Source organism: Falco biarmicus, chromosome 3 (assembly GCF_023638135.1).
Source record: "Falco biarmicus isolate bFalBia1 chromosome 3, bFalBia1.pri, whole genome shotgun sequence".
Taxonomy (NCBI): domain Eukaryota; kingdom Metazoa; phylum Chordata; class Aves; order Falconiformes; family Falconidae; genus Falco; species Falco biarmicus.
This window is the reverse complement of record NC_079290.1, coordinates 27,249,763-27,272,795: the sequence shown is the minus strand read 5'-3', so window position 1 is coordinate 27,272,795 and position 23,033 is coordinate 27,249,763. Positions and strand designations below refer to the sequence as shown.

Sequence of the window (23,033 nt, the reverse complement as noted above, 5' to 3'; positions counted from 1 at the left end):
CAGAGCTGGTATAGGGCTTCACTGGAAGCCTTGCAGTTCAGAGGAGGTTCAAGTGACATGGGATGTGCTCTGCTCACATACCCTTATGCTGAAAGTCAGCTTGGAGGGGAAATGTACTCATTCAGTTGCATAGATAAATTGTTTGTAGTTTTGAGTAATGACACATAAACACAACTACTGGGTCATGCAATCAGTATCTAGTATGTATTCAGCACTGCAGTATATAGTCAGGTAGACTTATCAGTTTGAAGAACATGAAGCTATATATGACCTGGCCTGACCTTTTTGGCAATGAGATTTGAATTTGAGGAAACATTTTTGTTTTACTTGGTTCAAAGCAAGGTGATGTTTTTAATTTACTAAGGGAAGAACTTTACAGTTCAGATAGGTCCTGGTTTAGATAGAAAGGAAGCAAATCATCCATGTATCCTATGTGACGGTTTTGGACACCTTAGAGCATCCTGAAAGACTATGTGTAGAATAGCCAATTAAACTGAGCATCTTATGTCTAGACTGTTTGGAAGATAAAGGGTTTTGGACTTGACTGTGTACTTGGACAATACTCAAGAAAGGGTAGACACATACTGTGTAGGTTAGATTAAAATCCCTTAATACCTTTTAAAAGATACTTAGTTACCGCATTTCTGGGCAGGAAAGCTGTTCTAAGTAGCAAAAAATACATAATTAAACATTAAGATATAAAGGGAATGGAAATTGACTGGAAGTCTTTCAAATATATGCTGTCATTCAAGGTTCCCATTGCTATGGGAAGTTCCTGTTCCTGCGGATTCCTGGGTGGAGAAGAAAATCTTTTCCTCTGCCTATTTGGTTTCGGCTAAAGAAAATGTACTAAGCATGTAGTTTACATTACATTACATTACAAATGTTTCCGCTTAACACCATTTGTACAGAAAGTCTTGGTCACTGATGTGATTTTTCTCCCAACCTGATTTGTCCATGCATGCTTTCCATATACACAGAGAGCTCACTGACATTAATAAGAGCAGACCTCACATATGTCCTTTCTTGAATCCAGCTGCACTCCTGAACTCGAGGCATTTGAATGCTGTTATAATTACATTAGCTAAGATTGTCTTGCTTAGTAATATGTTACTTCCTTTTTTCCATGAAAGATGGCTTTGATATTATAGCTTATATAATTTATCAATGAGGTGACATTTTTTCCTGAGTCATTCCTGCTGCACACCTTAAATGCACATATTCTCAATAAAGCATCTGCTATTGCAGAAGAGAAATATCTGAGAGACCAGCAAGTGCGTTCTCTGGCAGTCAGAACTAAAACTACAGTGTCTTTGTCATAGAAAGACTATGGTTTAACAATTTTTCTTGTAGGGAAACAAAGAACTATATCTTGTATGTATTACTTTTAATTTTACAAGATTTCACAGATCATTTACCCAGTCAACATTTTAATATTTATAGAACTTGCACTGAAAAATTTATGTCCAGTGATTTTTCTCAAGTCATTCATTGTACCTAAAAAAATGTGGGTGTACGAAGCATTACATCTCTCATAGAAATATAATATTCTACAGTGCTTCCAGACAGTCATCCTGAGTATATCTTTATAAGGTAAAATATTTTATTAATAAGTTTCATTGTATTTTATAAACTTCTATAGTATTTAGGCCTGTCATTTAGTTGACTTGATGCAGTTGTAAGGGCAAAATCTAGATGATCTACAAGGGTTTTAGCATTTCTGACCTCTATGGCAATTTTTTTTGAAACATATATCTACATATTTTAATGGAAAAAAAGAACACAGATATGAACAAACCAGTCTTTGGATGGAGTTGTTGCTTATATTATCATTTTAATTTTAGAATAATTGGCATTTACTGTGAGACACAAATTAAAAAGAAAGTCAGCTTTCTATATCTTGACTGAAAAGGAGAAGGGAAAATAGTAGAGCAAGAAGTGGGAGCGCTTTGATCAGGCAACAAGCTCAATTTTGCATGTGTTCCTCCATGCAGGTTTAGGTTCAGGGCTTACCGTGTGGTAAAGAATAAACTGTTGCTGCAAAATAACTGGATCTTTTAGAACGTATGCAATGTCTATGTGCCAGTGCCTTAGGTATGCTGGGCTAGATGTGTCTAATCTTGCATACCATATAGCGATGCATGGGTGAGAGGACTCTTGGAAACCTTTTTAGTAAGCAGAAATCAGTTACATGAGCAGATGAGCCGGGGACCTACGTTTAAACCAGGGGTCCTCAAACTTTTTAACCAGGGGGCTGGCGCGCAGATGCAGTGGCAGGCAGTCATCTGCGGCTGCTTGGTTCCCCCCCCCCAACCCCTGGCGGGGGCAGGGGGGGAGCGGGAGGTCTGTAAATACTGGGGGCCAGAGTGAGGATCATGAGGGGCCGTATCCGGCCCGCGGGCCGTAGTTTGAGGACCCCCGGTTTAAAGACTCGAACACAGAAACTGGTCCAGAGATCCTTTTAGTCTCCATTACCACTGCTAAGGTGAAGAGTGAAAAAGAGAATATATGATACCCTGTTCACATGACATATTGAAAGAAATATTTGGCATTTCTAATTGTATAAAATCAATCCAGTAGATTTGCCTTCCTGTGATAATTTTGATATTTTCTTGGATTCATGAACAAATAGTTGGGGCTTTGTGAAAATAGTAATTTAGGGTATAGGATCCTCCTGATGAGAAGAAGATAACCATCTGAATGAGTCACAGAGACCTCCTCTATAAGCAGTGGAGGAGAAATTAGACATTTTGGATATGATAAAGGTAGGATTTATCTCACTTGGAAGTACACATCTAAAACAGGCCAAATGTTCCACACATGAAAAAGTTCTGTTTCCCTTCATTGATTGTGAAAGGAACATAGGCTGATTAATTCAGTTGTACAGATCTGTACAGTAAATATCCAAAGTCTGGGTAGAAGAATTAGTGGTCTTTAGATTCAATTTGAGAGCTGTCTGTAAAATTTCTCTAACAGGATACAAAAGCTTATTTTAAGGGACCTTTTTTCCCCTGAAAGTAGAGAGAAAATGAAAGTTCCATAGTAGGAACATAATCAATGTATTTTATTTTTACAGTGCAATGGGAAGTTTTAAAAAAATTTGAGGTATCACTCTCAATAACTTAAATAATATGTGATATCACATATTGTTGCATGCATTAATGTATGTACATTACTACTTTAGGTAGTTCTATTTAAAAAATATACAAAAATATCCAGAATTTCTCTAGCTGAAAGTCAATGTATATGTTTCAAATGTGGATGTGCATATGCCAGGCTGTTAGAGCCCAACACTCCACAACATTTTCTCATATAAACACCTATAGGATGAACTTATATATGTACAGCACACTGTACTGTACAGTTACTGTCAAGCTAATTTAATTTCTGATTTTGAGTGTACGTCTACATGCACATATTGTGGACATGCGAGTAGCAAGTGAATATTGGACCAGTTTTTGCTGACTAGGTATATGCACATTTACAGTGGGAATGGGTATATGGTCAGTACATCTCAGGGGACTCAGCTTTTGAATAACTTATTTTCCTGTTTTTAAGAAGTTATTTTCTATGCAGACACACAAGTGAAAGATCAGTTTGATAGGAGTCCTTTCTTTCAGCAAGCTCACGCAAAACTGTATAACTAATATGGGGAAAGGCAGGAACAGGAGAGCTGGCAAAGCCATGATGGGTTTCATAAGGTACAGGTGAAGTGCTACGTACAGTATCAAACAGCAAGGATGTAACAGCCATACTCCTGTACTCCTTTCTGGTAGCTTCTTTTGGATTATAAGTGGTAGTTGAGACTGTTGCTGAGAATTTTAAAACTCTAAAAAATACCCAGTAATCTGCAATAGTACATTCTTAATGCCTAATGGTAGGTATATACATTTAAATTTAGTAATTTCAATGAAAATATACTATTTCTTGGAAATAGAATAAGTGAGAATAATCAGGTGTAATTGTTCTGCTTATAAAGCTCATTTTATTTCAGTGCTCTGCTCCTTGAATTAGGTACCGCATTATAGGGAACCAAATTCCAACTTTTTTAGTTAGACTTTGGTTTTGGCTACAGCAGTTGTATTGATGATACAGGAAAAAACTGCTGGGAAAAAACAGTATGGGCTCATGGGCCTTTGGTTCATGCAGTTAGAGCTGAGAAGTCATTACTGTAATGAGATGAGTTTTCCTCAGTTTAAAATATATTTTAAAACTAGGATTTGTAAAACAGGCAATATGTAGACTGGAACTTTTGCTATCTTCTGGATATTTCTAAACTTATATTTATGCAGTAAAAGCTAGATCTTCATGACCTCACTGATGATTTCACTCAGTTCCCCTGAAGCAATGTCTTTGGATGTAGAGGTAAGACAACACTGGAAATTCCATGGCAGAAGTACCTTTTGCAAAATGTTATTAGCTTTCAGAAGAATATTTCTTTTCCCTTTAGCAGGATAGCCACACTTTTCTCTGTAATATAGTCAAGATATTAAGGGTCATAAGAAAGCAGTTTCAGTGTGACTTTCCCATTTTAAAACGTTAACTTCCTTTCAAGAATCAAGAAGCAGAGTTAATACATTTACAGCAGGCCTATTTATTACATAGAAAATATGAATGTATTAAAGCTGCAAAATCGTTCTATAAGGTCCCTTTACCACCGTTTTTATGAAGTCAAAGGGTATTTAATATGCTACAATATTTCTTCAAAATCTAAGGGACTAGGCTCAGAGTGTCTTTTAGAAAATAAATCCTTTGTTATTTTTTATGTTTCCCTCCTTAAAATGAAAGGAGGTTCCATTTAGCATATGCAATATTAGGAGAAAAGAAGTGAAAAAAGATCATATTTCTCATTGTACATAATATCCCTCTAAGGAGACTATATTTTACTTTTCTAAAGCATGTATTAGCTTTTTGTGTGTTAGTTTTATGAGGCTGTACCTTCACATCCTCCCTCTAATGTTTTCTAGACAAGTGTTAAGATTTCACCAACTTATTGATGTAATTTCAGAGGAATAAGTTGAGTAATATCAAAGTGGGATCCAAGTAATGGAAATAGAAAAATGTCATTTGTGGTCTGTAGTAAAAAGAGCAGAACTACTTTGGTTTAGTGTTCTTATGGTCATGACATTTGATAGAAGAGTCAATATGTTTTTCTGCATACAGTAGTATCAAAATATTATTATGTAGCACATAGTAACAAAACATTTGTCATGTTAGTATCAATGGTGAGAAAAAAGAGAGAGAAATGTAATAATGCAAAATGTGTGGGCATATTTTAAAATTTAAAGTACCCACATAAAAGAGAATGTTTTATTAAAATACATGAGTCATTCTCCAGTTGTGTGGACAGCAGCATTCATTTAGACCTTTTCTATAAAACGGGGTTTTAAACCTTTCTTCCTACCACGTGCCTGTCATTCAGGTTAAATACTGATTCTATAAATATATATATATTTCATCAAAACCTTGCGCATTTATTCCCAGTTATGGGGTACTTACTGGAATTTTCCCTGATATTTAACCAGTAGACATTTCTCTGGTCATTTCAAGCAAAGTTAATATGCTTTCTATTCTAAAAATAGTTTCTATGTTTGTTTTTCTTATCAATCTGTCATTTAACCTTCCTTAAAATATCATCTACTGCACAGCTGAATATAGACTACCATTGTTTTAAGTATTTTATTAAAGTGATGAGAATAAACACTGGTTTATATATATAATACATTCCTTAAGAGAAAACTATTTCTTTAGATTATGGAGAAAACTATTTCTTTAGATTATGATGAAAACTCATTCCATATTCAAATGCTATCCTCTCTGAAAATTCTGTTACAAATACAATACAGCTTGCCTTTTTATTTAATTTCTTTTAAGTAATTTTATAGGAACAATAAAAAACTCTAAAGCAATGCTGCTTTACACTGTACATAATTTTATGCACACGTAGATACACACAAACGTACCTCCTTCCTCACTGTATTTCATATTCTGTGTACTCTTGTTGGAGCCTTAGCTTTTCTTAGAAGCACTTTGCAAGCCCTGCTGGCAGAGGTTATGAATCAGATAGGATAATCAGAAGTCTTTACAATTTTACTGTATCTTTGTCTGTCCTTTCTTTCACCTTTCCTTTACTGCACTATCTTGTCTGTCTGATTCTCGCAGGAGACATGGATTACAACTGGTTGGACCATACGTCTTGGCATAGCAGTGAGGCATCCCCAATGTCTTTGGTGAGACATGTGGAGCCTTACCATTTAGTTTCCTTTATCATTTCACATTTCCTTTGATTTATTTACACCTTTGCATGTTTTCTTTTTTGTATCCTTTTTTTTTATCCCACACCTTTAGGGTACAGTCAAAGGGGAAAAAGAAAAACTAGTGAGCAGGCAGTTTTGTCGGATTCTAACACCTTAACCGAGAGGCAAAAGAAAATGGTGTGCTTTGGTGGCCACTCATTGGAAGAGGACTTGGAATGGTCTGAGCCTCAGATAAAAGACTCTGGGGTAGATACGTGTAGTAGCACAACTCTAAACGAGGAGCATAGCCATAGCGAGAAGGTACTGAGATTCTGGAGCCTGCATTTTAACCTGCTCATTTGGTCTTTGTTTGCTCTCTGTCACTCATTAAAATAGTGCATAAAATAAAAGATAGGGTGTTTCTAGAGACAATGTAGCGTTTCTTAAGGTGCAGAAAAGAAAAACAAATGAAAAGTCTCTGCATGCTTGCAGCTTTTACTGTTTGGCAGCCTAAGAAAAAAATTGAGAGGCATAAAGGAATGTCGTTATGGTTGCATAATAGCATGTCATGGTATTACTTTCAAGTATAAAGTAATTAACAATAAGGATTCTACTGATTGGCTTATTTGATTTACTATGTTCAAACTCCTGGGGCTGAAATTAAATTAAGTTTAAACCCCAGGTGAAAAAGGGAGAAAATTGGGTCTCTCTGCACAGAAAAGTTGTTTTTCTTTTTTCCCTTTCACTGTCATGGTTGTTCTTTTGTTTTGTTGCCATGCCATTTTTGTGCAGTATCGTGCAGAATTAAAGGCTTTGCCATCTGCTTTGGTATTTTATGTTTTTGCTTTCTGTTTGGTGGAGATTATGATAAATCTTTTTAGAGTTATTAGTTGTAATGGGAGCAGATTTGTCTGTGCCTGTTAATTGTGCATGAAATGAAGCACGAAATAGTGTTTTTCTGTGAAAAAGTACTATGATTACACAAAATAAAATGTTTAAATTTTATTAATTATGCTAATAAACAAGTATAACTGTGCCCATGTTTATTAATGAAATAATAACATTCGCTGTAACTATGCTTCGTATCTGAAGTAATTATTCCAAGAAAGAAACAATACATTGGAGTAATGATTATACCTTTTAATGTATTCCATAATTTTTAATATACTACTACTGAGAGAAAATAAAACACTGAAAAAATTATCAGTGTTAGAGAAAACTGACATATTTGGAATAGTGGAAAAAGAAGAAATGTCTTATATCAATTTTCTGTTTTGATTTAATCTTCTTTTTTTCAGTATTACTCTTATACTAGACCTCTACAGTTGGTTTTGTCAGTACTCAGGTCTGATTGTCAGTGTATATAAATGGCTATGTATAGTTGTCTATATCTACCTAATCAAGATGCAAAGATTATTCTAGATATTTACAAATTAGATTTATTAAAACAGATACTGTTAGGAAATATTAGACATACATTGTCATGGACTATATATGCAAATGAATCTTTTCCAGCACAGTTTTCTGTCATTCGAGTATGTTAAATATTAGTGTAATCATAATACTTTCATGACATTTAAAAAATATATCAGGAAATGAAAAGTATTACAGAAATATTTTTCTTTAAAATCATATTCACTGTATTTTCCATTAACACCATATGATAGCATCCAGTAACTTGGCAACCATCCAAAGATGGAGACCGTCTCATTGGTCGGATTTTGTTAAATAAACGACTAAAAGATGGAAGTGTGCCTAGAGACTCAGGAGCAATGCTTGGATTGAAGGTTGGTAATGAATAATTTTGGAATTAACAACTGGCAGTTAAACTAGCTACCTTTAAAATGAAAATATTTTCATATTATATAGAATATACATACTGATATCTATAATGTCTTATCATTCTCAGAATTACAATATAGAGACATCTTAGTTACCAAGAGTAATTTTATAGGGTCCAAGCTCAAAAAAATGTATTTTTCTGAAAGACTAGACATGTTTTCACAAGTTTGCTGAGAATGTCTGCTCTGTAAGGTACTAATTGCATCCTTGCTGGGCAAGCCAAACCCTGTCTGCTTGCTTCCGTGTTGAACATTGCACCATGGTATAACTTCTGTTCCCCAAAAGAGGGGAGAAATGTGAAAAATAAATTATCTCTTTTGAAGATCAGGGGGACATCTGGAAATTAATGAGACATTTAAATCCAGAGCAGAGTCTGCCAATAGAAGAGCCTGTTTCTGTTTTTTTTTTTGCCTCTGATTGTCTGTTTTGCTACATTTTAAATACACAAGATGCAAAATTATTTACTATTTATTATATATTATCACAAAGTAATGTGTTTGCATCTTTTTCGTGATGCAGTACTCTTTGAACACATTATGAAGCTATTTCCAGCCCATATCTTGATCTCAGTTTTGTGTGATATTATTTGCAGTTCCAGCAATACTAGTACAAGAATACGAATGAATTCTACACAGTAAAAGAAAGAAGCCTGTATTTATTTTGTTTCAGGATACTTGTGAGAAATAATTAAGTTTGTTTAATTCTCTGTTCTCTACTGAGTGTGGCACTGACTTTGGGTGTGCAGATTAGGTATAGTCATACACTGTAAATAGGGATTAAATCAGAGTGGTTACTTATACCAACATGCTTTGCAAATTTTTTAATTTATTAATGATTTGATAATTATATTTTAATTAAAAAATTAAAAAATTAATTTAAAAAAATGATATTTTTAAGTCAGTGGAGAAGCCAGTTGAACATCGCTTTTGGTATGTGTGTTACTGTCTTCATGTCAGAAAATGCAAGAGAATAGATTAACAGTGCCATTATGAAGTACTTTTTGTCTGAACTTCTATGTTTAAAATTCTAAAATCTACTATATAGATGAACTCTCTACTGAGACTCACAAATAGTTTAGATTTAAGAATAACTATTATTAATCTCAATAAACATCTGAAACTCGGTAGTTATTTCTGACCTGAATTTTCAAATATTTACATTATTGAAAGTAACATAAATAGGATTTAGTATCACAAATTTTAAATCCAAATATGAAGATGGTTAAGAAACCTTAAGAATTTGAAGAATGTGCAGTTATAACTGACTCTGATAAGGGAATTGCCTGATTCAAAGATAAATATTAAGGTCAAACCTGTTGAAGTTTCCTGTAGAGAAATCTTCAGCATGAGAAATATTTTCATCTGATGTGCCCAGCCAGAGTAAATTTGATTAACTGAGCTCTTAGTGTGAACATCATGAGTTCTGTTACACTAATGTATCTGTTTTCAGTTAAAAGGTATCGAAGTAAGCAGTTCTATCAGCAATACCTTACATTTTTGGCTCATAATTTATAATACAGTGTCATACTATACACATATTTGCTGAAGTTTAAATGCTTTAGCATTTTGCATTGGCATTGTGTTTAAATTACACAAAAGCCAGAGTAAGTACAAATGTAATCTGTCATAGCCAAAATTCTGTGATGTTTTTTTCAAGTGTATCTGTCTTACCTGGGCTACCTGAAGACAAAGGAAATAACTGAATTCTTTCTGTTGCCAGAACATTTAAGTCATTTAAAGTAATTTTCTTTCTATGAAAATACTTCCTCTTTGAAACAGGTAGTAGGAGGAAAGATGACTGAATCAGGTCGACTCTGCGCATTTATCACCAAAGTTAAAAAAGGAAGCTTAGCTGATACAGTGGGGCATCTTAGACCAGGTATGTATCTACTACAGATCTATAAGCTGAGTTGCTTTTCTGAAGGTGATAACAAGTGAGGAGATCCAATTAGATGTGAAAGTATGTTAAATATGTGTGATGAACAACTGCAGAATTCAACCTGACAGTTACTAGATTATTGACATTACTGCTTTTGTGAAATGTTCAAAATCATATTTTAACATTTTTATTCATGTTTTTATACTCAAAATAATATTCACTGATGTTCTGCCCAGTCGTTTTGTGGTGTATATTTAGAGCAATCCAATCTTTTACAAATGTGTGAACAGAACCAGCTTGGCTAAGAAACAGCTTCTATCCCAACATGCAAATCATGGATTGCTAGATTGGAGAATGTACAAGAAATATTATCTATTAACATAACAACTATCTGGACCTTAAATACTAAACTTGTAGAAGTAAATGGATCTTCAAAGTAGTAAGTTAACGAGTTATGCTGTTTTAAAGATCTGCATATTCTAAAGAGCATGTTGGGATTTCTGTAAGCCACAGATGCCAAAACAAGTAAGAGCTGTATCTATCTAATTCAGTAGGGGTCCTACTGATGATACCATTGTTTCACTGAACTTTATGTATTTGAAACTGTGCTGCAGAAAGGCTTTAATACTCAGAATTTTCCTGTATAAAGGACTCTAAACTTGTTCTACAACCTAGGTTTCACAATTCAGTAAACTGAGAGTAGAATGGCTTAAATTGTCATTGTAAGCCCAGTCCACAGCAGACTTCCTAAGCGAAGTGTTATTATTGAAATTATAGGTGATGAAGTATTAGAATGGAATGGAAGGCTACTACAAGGAGCCACCTTTGAGGAGGTGTATAACATCATTTTAGAATCCAAACCTGAGCCACAAGTGGAGCTTGTTGTTTCAAGACCAATAGGGTAAGTAATTTCCGAAATTTTGGTATTAAACATGATTGAAATGTTGCTAAATTTCACTTTTAAGGCAAAGCATATCAAACAGATTCAGAAACATTTTAAACAGTAAAACTGTATGCAAAAGTCTGTAAACCAAAGAATAGCTAGATTGATAGATTAGGCCAGTAAGTAAAAAAAGCTGGTTTGAAATCCTGTATTCTCTGATGGAGTCCCAGGCAATGTCTAATAATATTGTCAAAAGTAGGTTCCCTTCTGTGGTTCTTTAGCTGGTGATCCAGCCTATACCGGCATTGAAGCTGTGGTTATACTCTTTATTGTTGCAGTTCTTGACTCCTGATTTTGTTTCTTAATTTCAATTTTTATGTTATATATATTAAATTATATATTAATATTTGGTCTATGAACTGATGATGAACTCTATTTATTGAGAGTCTGAAATGTAGAATTTTGCACAAAGTACCGTATGCTAATGACATAATCAATATGCTTTGGAAAATCTCGAATAGACATTCTCATCATCTTCATCTATGAAATCTATTAAATTACTGCTTGTTGTCTAATACAGAACATATCTAAAGGTTTAGCTAGTATTATGTAGCGCTTTTTCTTCGGTGCTTTACTTACTAGTTTACTTAACTTTCAGACCTACTTCTCAATGTCAACTTAATTTTTTCTTGCATAGCAATAGTTGCTTTGTTATATTAGACTATGAATACTTCCCCTTCTTCATCTGTTCTTTTTCTTCCAAGTTCCTACAGCCTACAGTCACATCCATCCCTTTTTTACTTCTCCATTGGAAGTTCCATAGCTGATCATACCAGGGCTGTGAAGAGGGGGATGCTTATCACTGAATTTGAATCTGCTTATAGTTGTTAAGAACTTTCTCTTTCTCCCCACAGAACTTATTATGTATATGACACAACTGGACAGGGTGTTAACTAATCTCCTGTAGACTCCCTTTTCCATATGAGGTTGGACCAGGTGGTCTTTCAAGAGCCCCTCCAACCTGAGCTGTTCTATGATTCTATCATTATATATTAATAAGTATATTTATCCCTTTATTTTTTATAAGATACATACAATCATCTGACCTTTATATGAGAAAACACGGGTAACATAACTAAAATTAAGAAGTACTACAAAAAATATGTGGAACCATATAATCTGAGGATGGAATTACAGTGAAGATAAGTTGTTATCAGTTCAGCTATAATAGGAACTTAATGTGTTTGACACTTCAGGAATTTAATGTGTAGAAACAATTTGGTTTGACAATTTTAAACAAACTTGACAATAACAAAAACGATCTTTGCAGTGAGATGAGATGTTATCTCCTACACATATATTGAATTTGCAACCCCTTTAGGGTAAAGGCTGTACCATTTGTCCTATCCTTAAAAACCTTTGCATAACTTGGGAGTTGTAGGTATATTAGTAATGCTAAGGGACAAATTATATTACTAGAAAAATATTCTCTCAGGAAAGGAGGTTTCAAATTAATTCCATACAGGTGTAAGATCTTCCATAGTTAATCTCAAACAGAAGTTTGTAGCAAAAGTTTCAATAAACTGCTCATGTCTTGAAAATATTCAATATTTTTTTCTTTCTGCATTCTCTTCATTGTGCAAGACCTCCTGTACTCTTTCTTGTGCTTTTATATTTACTGTTTGTTGTTTACCTTTCTTATCATCATGTCTTCTGTTACGTTACCATGTGCTCCACTTGTTTTTGCTAAAGCAGCTCACCTGCAATTCCTTAAAGAAAGTGATTTAGGCTCTTAAGATGCCTTCTTCAGCACCACAGTCTGAAGAACTAAGCCAGATCGGGGCTAAAAATGTTGTTCTGTGTATTTGATCCGTCATGTCTTTTTGCAGCAGATGTAAAAGAGGGTTTTCACCTCCAAAACTCCAGTTACTAATCTAAATGGGTTTATAACTGAAGTCTTGTTGATGAATACTGTCTGTAAGTTGGTAAGGTTTTAGATACTAGTAAAATGTATGTAATTCTTTGGATTTTGATATTGACAATATAACTTCAGAAGTGCTTTTCCTGAGATTTAAGCTGATGTGAAATACCATACTATCTTCTTAGTTTAGAAGATTTCAGGTCATCATCAAATGAACTATAGAAATTAATACCTTATGCTTGCCCAAGGAAAAGTAATGCCATAGGTCTGTGTTTTGCCCCAGAGAATAAAGTTTCAATGTATTTAAAATAATTAAATGTTCACATTTACCAGATGTCAGACCTGATAATTATTTAAATTAGAATAATAGATGCCCACTTGAAGGATTGCACTTTTGCACTGAGGTATATCCTATTACTTATAGAGTGTCATGATGGTCTCATGATAACACACCAACTCATGCCAGAAATTTTCAAATAGTTACTACCTATTAACTTAGCTGAGAAAGAGAACCTGTTGTCACATTCCGATATCTGAATACAAAAACAGATTCCAGTAAACACGATTGTTAGTTCTTCTTAATTTTATTATGGACTGATTGCTATGAAAACTGAAGATGACAGGCAAAGTTAATGAAGGAAGATTAAATGAAAAGGTCCCTTAGAAAAAAAAAAAAAAAGGTCATACCATTTTGGCATGCAATTTATCCCTTTTTCCATCTTAAAATAAAAATTGAAGGCCATGTTGCTATTCTCTGTTAGATGTCTGCCTCTTATACACAAGAACTTACCTATTTTCTGCTTTCTACATCTCAGAAATAGTTTTTTTAAAATGCGTGTTATTTTCATAGTTACTACTGTTTTGAATTTTGAAGAAATAATGAATTGTGTTTTATTAATTGCTCTATAAAATTTGCTTGCAGTGGAACATGTCTTAAAATATAAAGAGATGCCGATAACTACTTCTTCTCCTGCATTTGTTTCATCTTAGTGAGAGTTCCTTGTAAGATGTACCATTCACGCTACCATGAAATACTGGGATCTGTATGATTTAGGAGCATCAATGGTAGTGTTCAAAGCTTTCAGATTTATTGTTTCAGCTATCTATAGAAAACTCATATTCCATCTGTTCACAATAATACATGTTTTCAAAGTTTTCTTCTCAAACTCATACAATACAAATGAGTTTGAATTTTTTTTGAAATTACAAGTTAGGCTCAGGAGTATATTTCAGAGTAAAGTAATAGGTGAGTATTGGGTCCCTTTATAGATTCTACATATATCAAATATGTAAACTTAAATATTAACTTCTTCAATAGCCCTTGTAAGTTTCTGACAAGTTTTGCTTACTAACAACAGGGACAGTGATTTTTCCTTGTCTGCAGTGGGCACTTAGAGCAGTTGGGCGCCTTCTGATTCATTTGAATTATTGAGTACTATGCATCAAGTCACTTGGAAAGATTCCTCAATCTGTTTAGTAAAGCAGTCTTTCTAGTAAGTCTTGAAAAATGTTTAGAAAAAGAATACCAAAAAGGAATTAGAGACGTTTTATTTACATATACAGTACAGATTCTTTTTTTTTTTTCATTGTATCAGACATTTTTAGCTTTCGCTGAAAGCATTTTTAACTTCTTCCTTTTCATATACCTTTGCAGTGGGTTGACCTTGGCTGGCCACCAAATGCCCACCCAGCCACTCTCCCACTTCTCCTCAGCAGGACAAAAGGAGGAAATAAGAAAAGCCCATGGGTCAAGATAAGAGTGGGGACATCACTCAGCCATGAGTGATCATAGACAAATACTTTGTCTGTATTTGTCTCAATATGTCATTTGAGCATCATGGCCAAAAAAAGCTTGACTTGGGGATGATTAATTTAATTTATTAGGAATCAATAAGGGAACAGGATATTGAGAAATAAAACCAAAACTAAACCCACCTTCCCCTCACCTCCCTTCTTCTTAGGTTCAAATTCACTTCTTTGTTTCTGGCTCTTCTACCTCCCCCCTCCACCAAGCATTGCAGGGGCATGGGGAATGGGGGTTGCTGTCATCCCCCCTCTCCCTTCTTCTTCTCTGACCTTGGTTTCTGCAGGGATGTTTCTCTCATAATTTTTTTTTCTTCACTCTTCTCTCTCACAGCTGCTGCACAGGGTTTTTTTTGCCCTTTCTTAAATACATTATCACAGAGCCACCACCCTCTTGGCTGATGGGCTCAGCTGTGCCCTGCAGTGGGTCTGTTTGGAGTTGACTGGAATCAGCTGGGATTGTCTGTGCCTGGCACAGGGCAGCTCCATCCTCTCCTTACAGAAGCCCCCCACCCCCACCCCGTAGCCCCCACTGCCAGCGCCTGGGCACTGACACCCTGTGCAACCTTGAAGAAACCAACTGCACTGAAACACACATCATGATTTTAAATATTGCTCTTACTGTGACTCAGAGCTGAAGGTCTTCATCTTGCTTGGTTTTGCTCAAATACCTCCAAAATTATTTATTAGCATATTGATATTTTTTATTAGCATACAGTAATGTTTGCCCCTCATAGGAAGAATATGTTCCTCTGGGGGCTGGGTGGGCGTAATGAGGTACTTAGTCATTACAACTGAGTGCTTTAAAATTACGTGGCTGTATACACATTTAATACAAGTGTTGCAAAATCTCATGTATATGCAAGTATGTGATTTTGCCAAAAGAACTTGCACATTTTACTTGGTCATAGAAAAGATAAGATTGTCCAAATCTGGGATCAAGGATAGTGCAGGCCATATTAGGGCTGGAAGTCTAGTACGTTTGAGTGAGAGTCCAATACATTTAGTTAATGCATAATGTCATCATAAAGTCTACCGCTCACAGTTGTAGTCTACCATTAACTCTGAGATTGTTCTTTTTTTATTATTATTTATTTACTGAATTATTTCATCTGTGACTGTGCAGCCTCTCTCCTGCATCCACCAAATCACTTGTTCTGTAGGCTTCAATTTGCCACTGAAATTATTTACACTGGATACAAGATACATTTTCCCGATGGCTGAAGCCAGCCAGCAGATCATACGTCTTTCGTGAGGCATTCTATGATGGCTTGAGAAGTGTTATAGTATAACTGAAATTTGAATATGTTTGTTAGATAAAGGATCAGCCTGTCTTAATTTTCCTGATTTCAGGGACATACCCAGAATACCTGACAGCACACATGCACAGCTGGAGTCCAGTAAGTTTCAATTGTGGGGTAGGAAAATCTTCTCTCTCTTTTATGTAAGCACAAATAGATTGAAAAATGTCACCTATAGTCAGTATAGCTCTTGTCTCTTTGTCCGTATTTGTCTCAATATGTCATTTTACTGTATTATCTATCTACCTTTGTTTAATAATAAACTATCAAAAGTCAGGATATTTTAATTTGGGCTTGATATTTGGTTATAGGCTTAGGCTATTTTTGATTAAAAAGAAAAACATGGTTCTAACTAATATATAAGAGCATTAATAGTAATTTTTAATTTCCTGTTTTGTTGTCTTGCATTTCAGTTGAACGTTCTAAACTAATAATGGGGATAAAATGTTCTTTATTTACAACCTGAGAGATAGCCTCTTTGAAATTGGAATACTTCTACTTTATTAGAACCATTCAGCACTCCTTAAATTGGCTAAGCCAGTATTTCACATGGGGAAAAATAACTTGTTCTTTGGCTTAGATCTGATAAGATGAGTTGCAGCCTGGAGTTATTTTTTATCATTGTTTTAGAACTCTTTTATAATAGAAGCCATGAATAAATTCAGTGGAATAAACTTGATTATAATAATACGAAAAAATGCTCCAATAATTTTTCACTGATCAGCCAAGTCTTAAAATAAAATCCATTTTATGTTTTGTGCGATGTGGATTGTCTTTTGTATTTATAAAATGACTTTACTTTTACTCTATGTTTTATATGTCAAAACTTGTCCTTTGACAGTTTGCAGACCTTGTAGATTTGAAACAAAATGCACAAAACCCATGAAATGCATCTTGATGTTTTGTAAAAAACTAATTAAAAATTAATCTGATTGTACAAGATAATAAATCAGAAAACTGTATTCCTCTGACCACAGTAAAGCATTTACTTTACTGTTTAGGAATTATGGGCCTTCAACTTACTGACATAATTATAGTCAGAAATATCTGAATAAACTATTTTTCATTCTATAAATAAAAGGTTTTGATTGCATCTGGGCACCAAAAGATTGTGTATGATTATTTGGTAATTTTAAATAGATGAAAACATTATATTTATGACAAATTTATTATATATTTGGTTATATTTCTACATTTTTTATTTAAAGACTGTTGTAAAAAATGTGTATGTGCCACTATTTATAAAATATTTTTATTTATAATTACAGGTTCTAGTTCATTTGAATCTCAAAAAATGGACCGACCTTCTATTTCAGTGACTTCTCCTATGAGTCCTGGCATGTTAAGGGATGTTCCACAGTTCTTGTCTGGACAACTTTCAGTATGTAAACATTTTATTGATCCTTATATGCCTTTTGCAGCATAAACTCTCACTGCAGAGTGCAAGCTACCCATAACATAGATTTCCTGTTAAACTAGCTAAATTTTTGATAATGCTATATATCTCAGTGTAGGCAGGGCCACAGTTTCATAAGGACATTCCATTTTATTTTTGGAAATTTTATGTATGCTGAGGTTTTTTATATATATATGTATATTTACCTAGTAAGCTAAACTGATAGAGTAAAATTTTCTGAGACATCTAATCTTGTCCTCCAGTTATGTTTGTGCTGTTGGGTGTATACAATTTTACACTTTTTCAACTGTAACAGTTACCTGTACAGTTGGTAGATTTTATTACCTGTGGGCTTGGACATTAATATTGCTTATTACTTATGCATTAGCTTTCATATATTCCTTTCCCCTGATATCCCTCTGATTGCTCACTAATGTATTCTTTGTACCAATGTTACTTTTGTTCTTCACTTACATTGAGAGCAAAGTTCATTACATGAATGTTTTCCTTAAAAGGGCAATTTTTCGTACCAAACTGAAGAACCTGAGTTTTGTACACCTTTCTGTGTCATTTACAATTCCAAAGTGTGATTTTTCAAAAGTGCTCAGTTGTGGCCTGGTACAGGTTGAAAAGGAAGGGAAAATAGAATGAAAGCAGTGCAAAATTGGTGTTTAAACAAGTTTGCAAATGTCAGATTCATGTTTCTTCCAAGTTGTTTCTGTTAAGATAATGAGTACACCATAAAAATACGCATAAAACCTAAGCAGACTGTTTATAGGTCTCACAGAAATGTTTTATGGTATCGATAGAGGAGTGGAAGACATATTTTTGCCTGTTCAGCAGTCATGTTGAAATGCATGAGACATTATTTGTTTTGCTCATCAGACCAGCCATCTACAATACATAATTTTAATTTTCTGTAACTGTTGTACATAACTACTTTGAAAAACTTAATCATCTGGATAAATGGAAAACTAGAAATATTGACTGTAGAGTGCAGAATGCTTTGCACAAAATACAGTGTCAGGGGAATATGAACATGAACTATCAAAATACACAGACGGGGGTGTCTATAAACCAATTTAATTTAACAAGACGGCAAAAATTGTTGATAGTGGAAACGGGGGAAAGAAATCTCTTTTGGCTAAGTCATAAAAGATTAGGCTGACAAAAAGTTTTGATTCCTAGCTCCCAGCATGAAATTCAAGATCCAGAGTTAGTTGCTCAGATGTCCAATGCACAGACACTGCAGAATGATAGTCAAAATAGAAACCACACAGAACTGACTTCCTCACTTTCTCAGTTTCAAAAACAAAATCTTCAGGAATTTAAGATTAGTATTTTTATTAGTAAAGTCAGTAAGCCCGTTGATTTTGTGGTTTGATGGGATATTACAGTTTGGGGTACATGAGAATGGTATCAGGAGATCTAGAGATATATTCTGATTTACTGACAATAACAGAATTTACAGTGTGCTGTATCTCAGAATGGCATATAAATTCAGTGTTAAGTAAAGAAGATACCATTCCTATTTTTAAATAGTTTTGCCTGTTTCAAGATACAAATGCCTTTATTAATAAATAATTTTATAGCATTTCTTTCCATTTAAGGAAACCAAATAATGTTAGGAGACTAAGATCTTTCCTAAATTTGTCCTCTTTGTACTCCCTTATGTACTGTTTGCAGTTATATACAATACTCCCTACTACACAGTATCCTTGTTTCCCTCAGAATGCAGCTGGTATCTGAGAACACACAGCTCCAGTTAACTGACACTGGAGTCAGAAATGTTCAGTAACTCAATGTAGATGCCTAACAGTAGTAGACAGTTTGAAAATTCAGAAACTTCTCTTACCTCACCAGCTAAAGAAAAATTGGAATTAGTGGTGTTTCATGTTAGTCATATTAATAGCACAACCCAGCTCCTGTTGCTGTTGGCTCAAGGCTTTGGGAGGGTAGTACCAAGCCTTTTACTTTGCAGGGAAGGCTGGCTGTCACAGTGTCTGAAGATGGTATGGATCAATAGCAATGTGGCACCTAACTGGGAACATTGAAATGTGTAGACTAAAATGTATTTTTAGAAAAAGATGACCTGAAGAGAATTGAAAAGAATTGATTCCTTAGGTCAGGAGTTAGCAGGGCTCATTGAGAGAACTTTAAATTAGATTCGAAGAGGGTAGGGAATAAACCCAAGCTTGTTAGAGATGAACCTGCGAGTGGCATGGCAGTGTTTGAGGTGAGATCCATAGTACAACTGAAGTGCATCTATGCCAACATCTGAAGTATGGACAACAAACAGAAGGAGCTGGAAGCCATCATGCAGCAGGAAGACTACGACATAGTGCCATCATGGAAACATGGTGGGATAACTTGCATGATTGGAGCACTGCAATGGATGGCTACAAACTCTTCAGGAGAGATAGACAAGGAAGGAGAGGCAGTGGAGTAGCTCTGCATGTCAGGGAGAGTTTTGACTGCCAGGACCTTAATGATGGTGACAATAGGGTTTAGTGTTTATGGGTAAGAATCAGAGGGAGGGCCAACAAGGCAGATATCCTTGGGGAGTCTTTTGTAGACCACCCAGCCAGGGTGAAGAGGCAGATGAAACATTCTACAATCAGCTGGAAGAACTTGTTGCGATTGCTAGCCCTTGTTCTCAAGGGGAAATTCAATTTACTGGATGTCTGTTGGGAATACAACACATCGGAAAGGAAACAGTCTAGGAGGTTCCTGGTGCATGTGGAAGATATTTGCCTGACACAGCTGGTCAGGGAGCCAGCCAGGTGAGATGCCCCACTGGACCTGCTGTTTAGAAAGAGGGAAGGACTGATGGGTGGTGTGGTGGTCGGGGGACATCTTGGGCATACCAATCACAAGATTAATAGTTTTCAATTCTCAGAGAAGTAAGGAGGGGGGTCAGCAGAACTGCTACCTTGGAATTCTGAAGTACAGACTTTGGCCTGTTTAAGAGCCTGGTTGACAGAGTCCCTTGGGAGGTAGTTCTGAAGAGCCAAGGGGTCTATGAAGGCTGGATATTTTTCAAGGAGGTAATCCTGAAGGCACAGGAGCAGGCTGATCCCATGTGCCCAAAGACGAGCCAGCAGAGAAGACAACAGGTCTGGCTGAACAGAGAGCTTTGGCTGGAACTCAGGGAAAAAAGGAGACTTGACTTTTGAAAGCAGGGGCAGGCAGCTCAGGAGGGACTGTAAGGAAGTCATAAGGTTATGCAGGGTGAAGATTAGAGAGGCAAAAGCCCAGCTAGAACTCAGGCTGGCCACTGCCACAAAAGATAACAAAAAATGTTTATACAAATACATTAGAAACAAAAGGACGGCCAAGGAGAATTTGCATCCTTTATTGGTTGCAGCGGGGAAAACGTTGCCATGAAGGATGAGGAAAAGGCTGAGGTACTTAATGCCATCTTTGCCTCAGTCTTTAATAGCAAGACCAGTTGTTCTCTGCGTACCTAGCCCCCTGAACTGGAAGACAGACTGGGATCAGAAGGAAACTCCCATAATCCAAGGGGAAAGGGTCAGCAACCTGCTGATTCACTTGGACACACGCAAGTCTGTGGGCCAGACGGGATCCTCCCAAGGGTACTGAGGGAGCTGCTCTCCATTATTTATCAACAGTCCTGGCTAACCAGGGAGGTCCCAGAAGACTGGAGGTTAGCCAGTGTGGCACCCATCTACAAGAAGGGCAGGAAGGAGGGTCTGGGGAACTAGAGGCCTGTCAGCCTGACCTCGGTGCCCGGGAAGGTTGTGGAGCAGATCATCATGAGAGCCATCATGTGTCACATACAGGACAACCAGGAGATCAGGCCCAGCCGGCATGGGTTTGTGAAAGGCAGGTCCTGCTTGACAAACCCGTTCTCCTTCTGTGACAAGGTGCCCCATTTAGTGGATGAAGGAAAGGCTGCTGACATTGTCTACCTAGACTTCAGTAAAAGCCTTTGACACCGTCTCCCACAGCACTGTCATGGAGAAACTGGCTGCTCATGGCTTCGATGGATATACTATTCCATGACTAGAAAAATGGCTGGCTGGCTGAGCCCAAAGAATGGTGGTGAATGGAGTTACATCCAGCTGGTGGCTGGTCACAAGTGCTGTTCTCCAGGGCTCAGTGCTGGGGCCAGTTCTGTTCAATATCTTCATCAATGATCTCTAGAAGGGGATTGAGTGCACCCTCAGTAAGTTTGTAGACAGCACCAAGTGAGGGGGAGTGTTGATCTGCTGGAGGGCAGGAAGGCTCTGGGTGCTGGGTCCTGCACGTGGGTCACAACAACCCCCCGCAACGCTACAGGCTTGGGGAAGAGCGGCTGGAAACCTACATGGCAGAAAAGGACCTGGAGGTGCTGGTTGACAGCCAGCTGAACATGACCCAGCAGTGTGCCCAGGTGGCCCAGAAGGCCAACAGCATCCTGGCTAGTGTCCAGCAGGAGAAGGGCAGTTGTTGTCCCCCTGTACTTGGCACTGGTGAGGCCACATCTCAAATGCTGGCTTCAGTTTTGGGCCCATCACTGCAAGACGGATGTTGAGGTGCTGGAGTGTGTCCAGAGAAGGGCAGTGAAGCTGGTGAAGGGTCTGGAGCACAAGTCTTCTGAGGAGTGGGTAAGGGAACTGTTTTTTTTTTAGTCTGGAGAAGAGACTCAGGGTGGGAACTCATTGCTCTCTGCAGCTGCCTGAGAGGAGGCTGTAGGCAGGTGGGGGTTGGTCTCTTCTCCCAGGTAACAAGTGACAGGATAAGAGAAAACGGCCTCAAGTTGTGCCAGGGGAGGCTTAGATTGGATAATAGGAAAAAATTATTCACAGAGAGGGTGGTCAAGCACTGGAATAGGCTGCCTAGGGAGGTGGTTGAGTCACCATCCCTGGAGGTGTTTAAAATAAACAGGTCAATGCGGTGCTTAGCAACAGTGATTTAATGATGGACCTGGCAGTCGTGGGTTAATGGTTGGGCTTGGTGATCTCAAAGGTCTTTTCCAACCTAAACCATTCTGTGATTCTGTGATTGGTAGGGCAGCTGTGGTTAATAGGCTGTGAAATACAAGAGCTGTGGGAGAAGTAGAGATACTTACAATTTGGGTGGAGGTCTGAAGTGTTTGAATAAATACTTGGATATATGCATCCTTATTCAGACAGTGCCACAGATTCTTCAATGGTTTTTATATTAAGAGTGGTTTGGAATCTATTTGTTTATGTGCACTATGGTTTTAGCTAGTGTAGCTGCCCTGATGCCTCTCTGTTATTCAGGGATGTCTGTCTCTGTCTGGTTTTCTGTTTTCCTCTGTGTCGGCATTGGTCTGTGTACCTGTTTTCTTCTGCTGAGGTTACAGTGACACTCCAGAGCTGGCTAATAGGATTTCCCATGAAGCAAACCATCTCACATAGCTAGGAAGTCTTCTTTCCATCAATAGTTATTCTATCCAAAAACGTATTTAATTGAACAAATTATGTCCAGGTACAGTAAACTATTGCATGTTATAACTTACTAAGGTATATAAATAATTTATCTGATTTCTGTGCAGTTTATGGCATTTTTGATCCACATTCTTTTTTCAAGGGAGTATCTGACTGTTATTGCAATTAATGTTTTATTATTATTTGCTTTGTCTGGTTCCTATTTCTGTGCATTTTCACTGATTTTTTTTCTTATATCATTTTTTTATAAGTCAGAATTCTTTGTGTGTTGGTGCTCTTCACTTCATTACTGCATTCTGGCTACTTTCTAAATACTGCATGAAAAGTATAACTTGGAATGCTTTTGCAATAGTTAG

At 36.5% G+C, this 23,033-nt stretch overlaps 1 protein-coding gene across 50 annotated transcripts in view; it reads left to right on the top strand.

Annotated features, from left to right (window-relative positions):
- Positions 1-23,033, top strand: part of RIMS2 (regulating synaptic membrane exocytosis 2) — a 484,966-nt gene that overhangs the window by 247,363 nt on the left and 214,570 nt on the right. For 41 of the 50 annotated variants that reach the window (XM_056332919.1, XM_056332910.1, XM_056332903.1 and 38 more), the window contains 6 exons: positions 6,349-6,557; positions 7,904-8,023; positions 9,857-9,956; positions 10,734-10,857; positions 15,917-15,963; positions 17,133-17,245. In XM_056332919.1, coding sequence (XP_056188894.1) covers positions 6,349-6,557; positions 7,904-8,023; positions 9,857-9,956; positions 10,734-10,857; positions 15,917-15,963; positions 17,133-17,245 — 713 coding nt within the window. Of the gene's footprint in view, positions 1-6,162; positions 6,231-6,348; positions 6,558-7,903; positions 8,024-9,856; positions 9,957-10,733; positions 10,858-15,916; positions 15,964-17,132; positions 17,246-23,033 lie in introns of all 50 variants that reach the window. The other 9 variants (XM_056332929.1, XM_056332925.1, XM_056332940.1 and 6 more) reach the window with 1 other exon arrangement.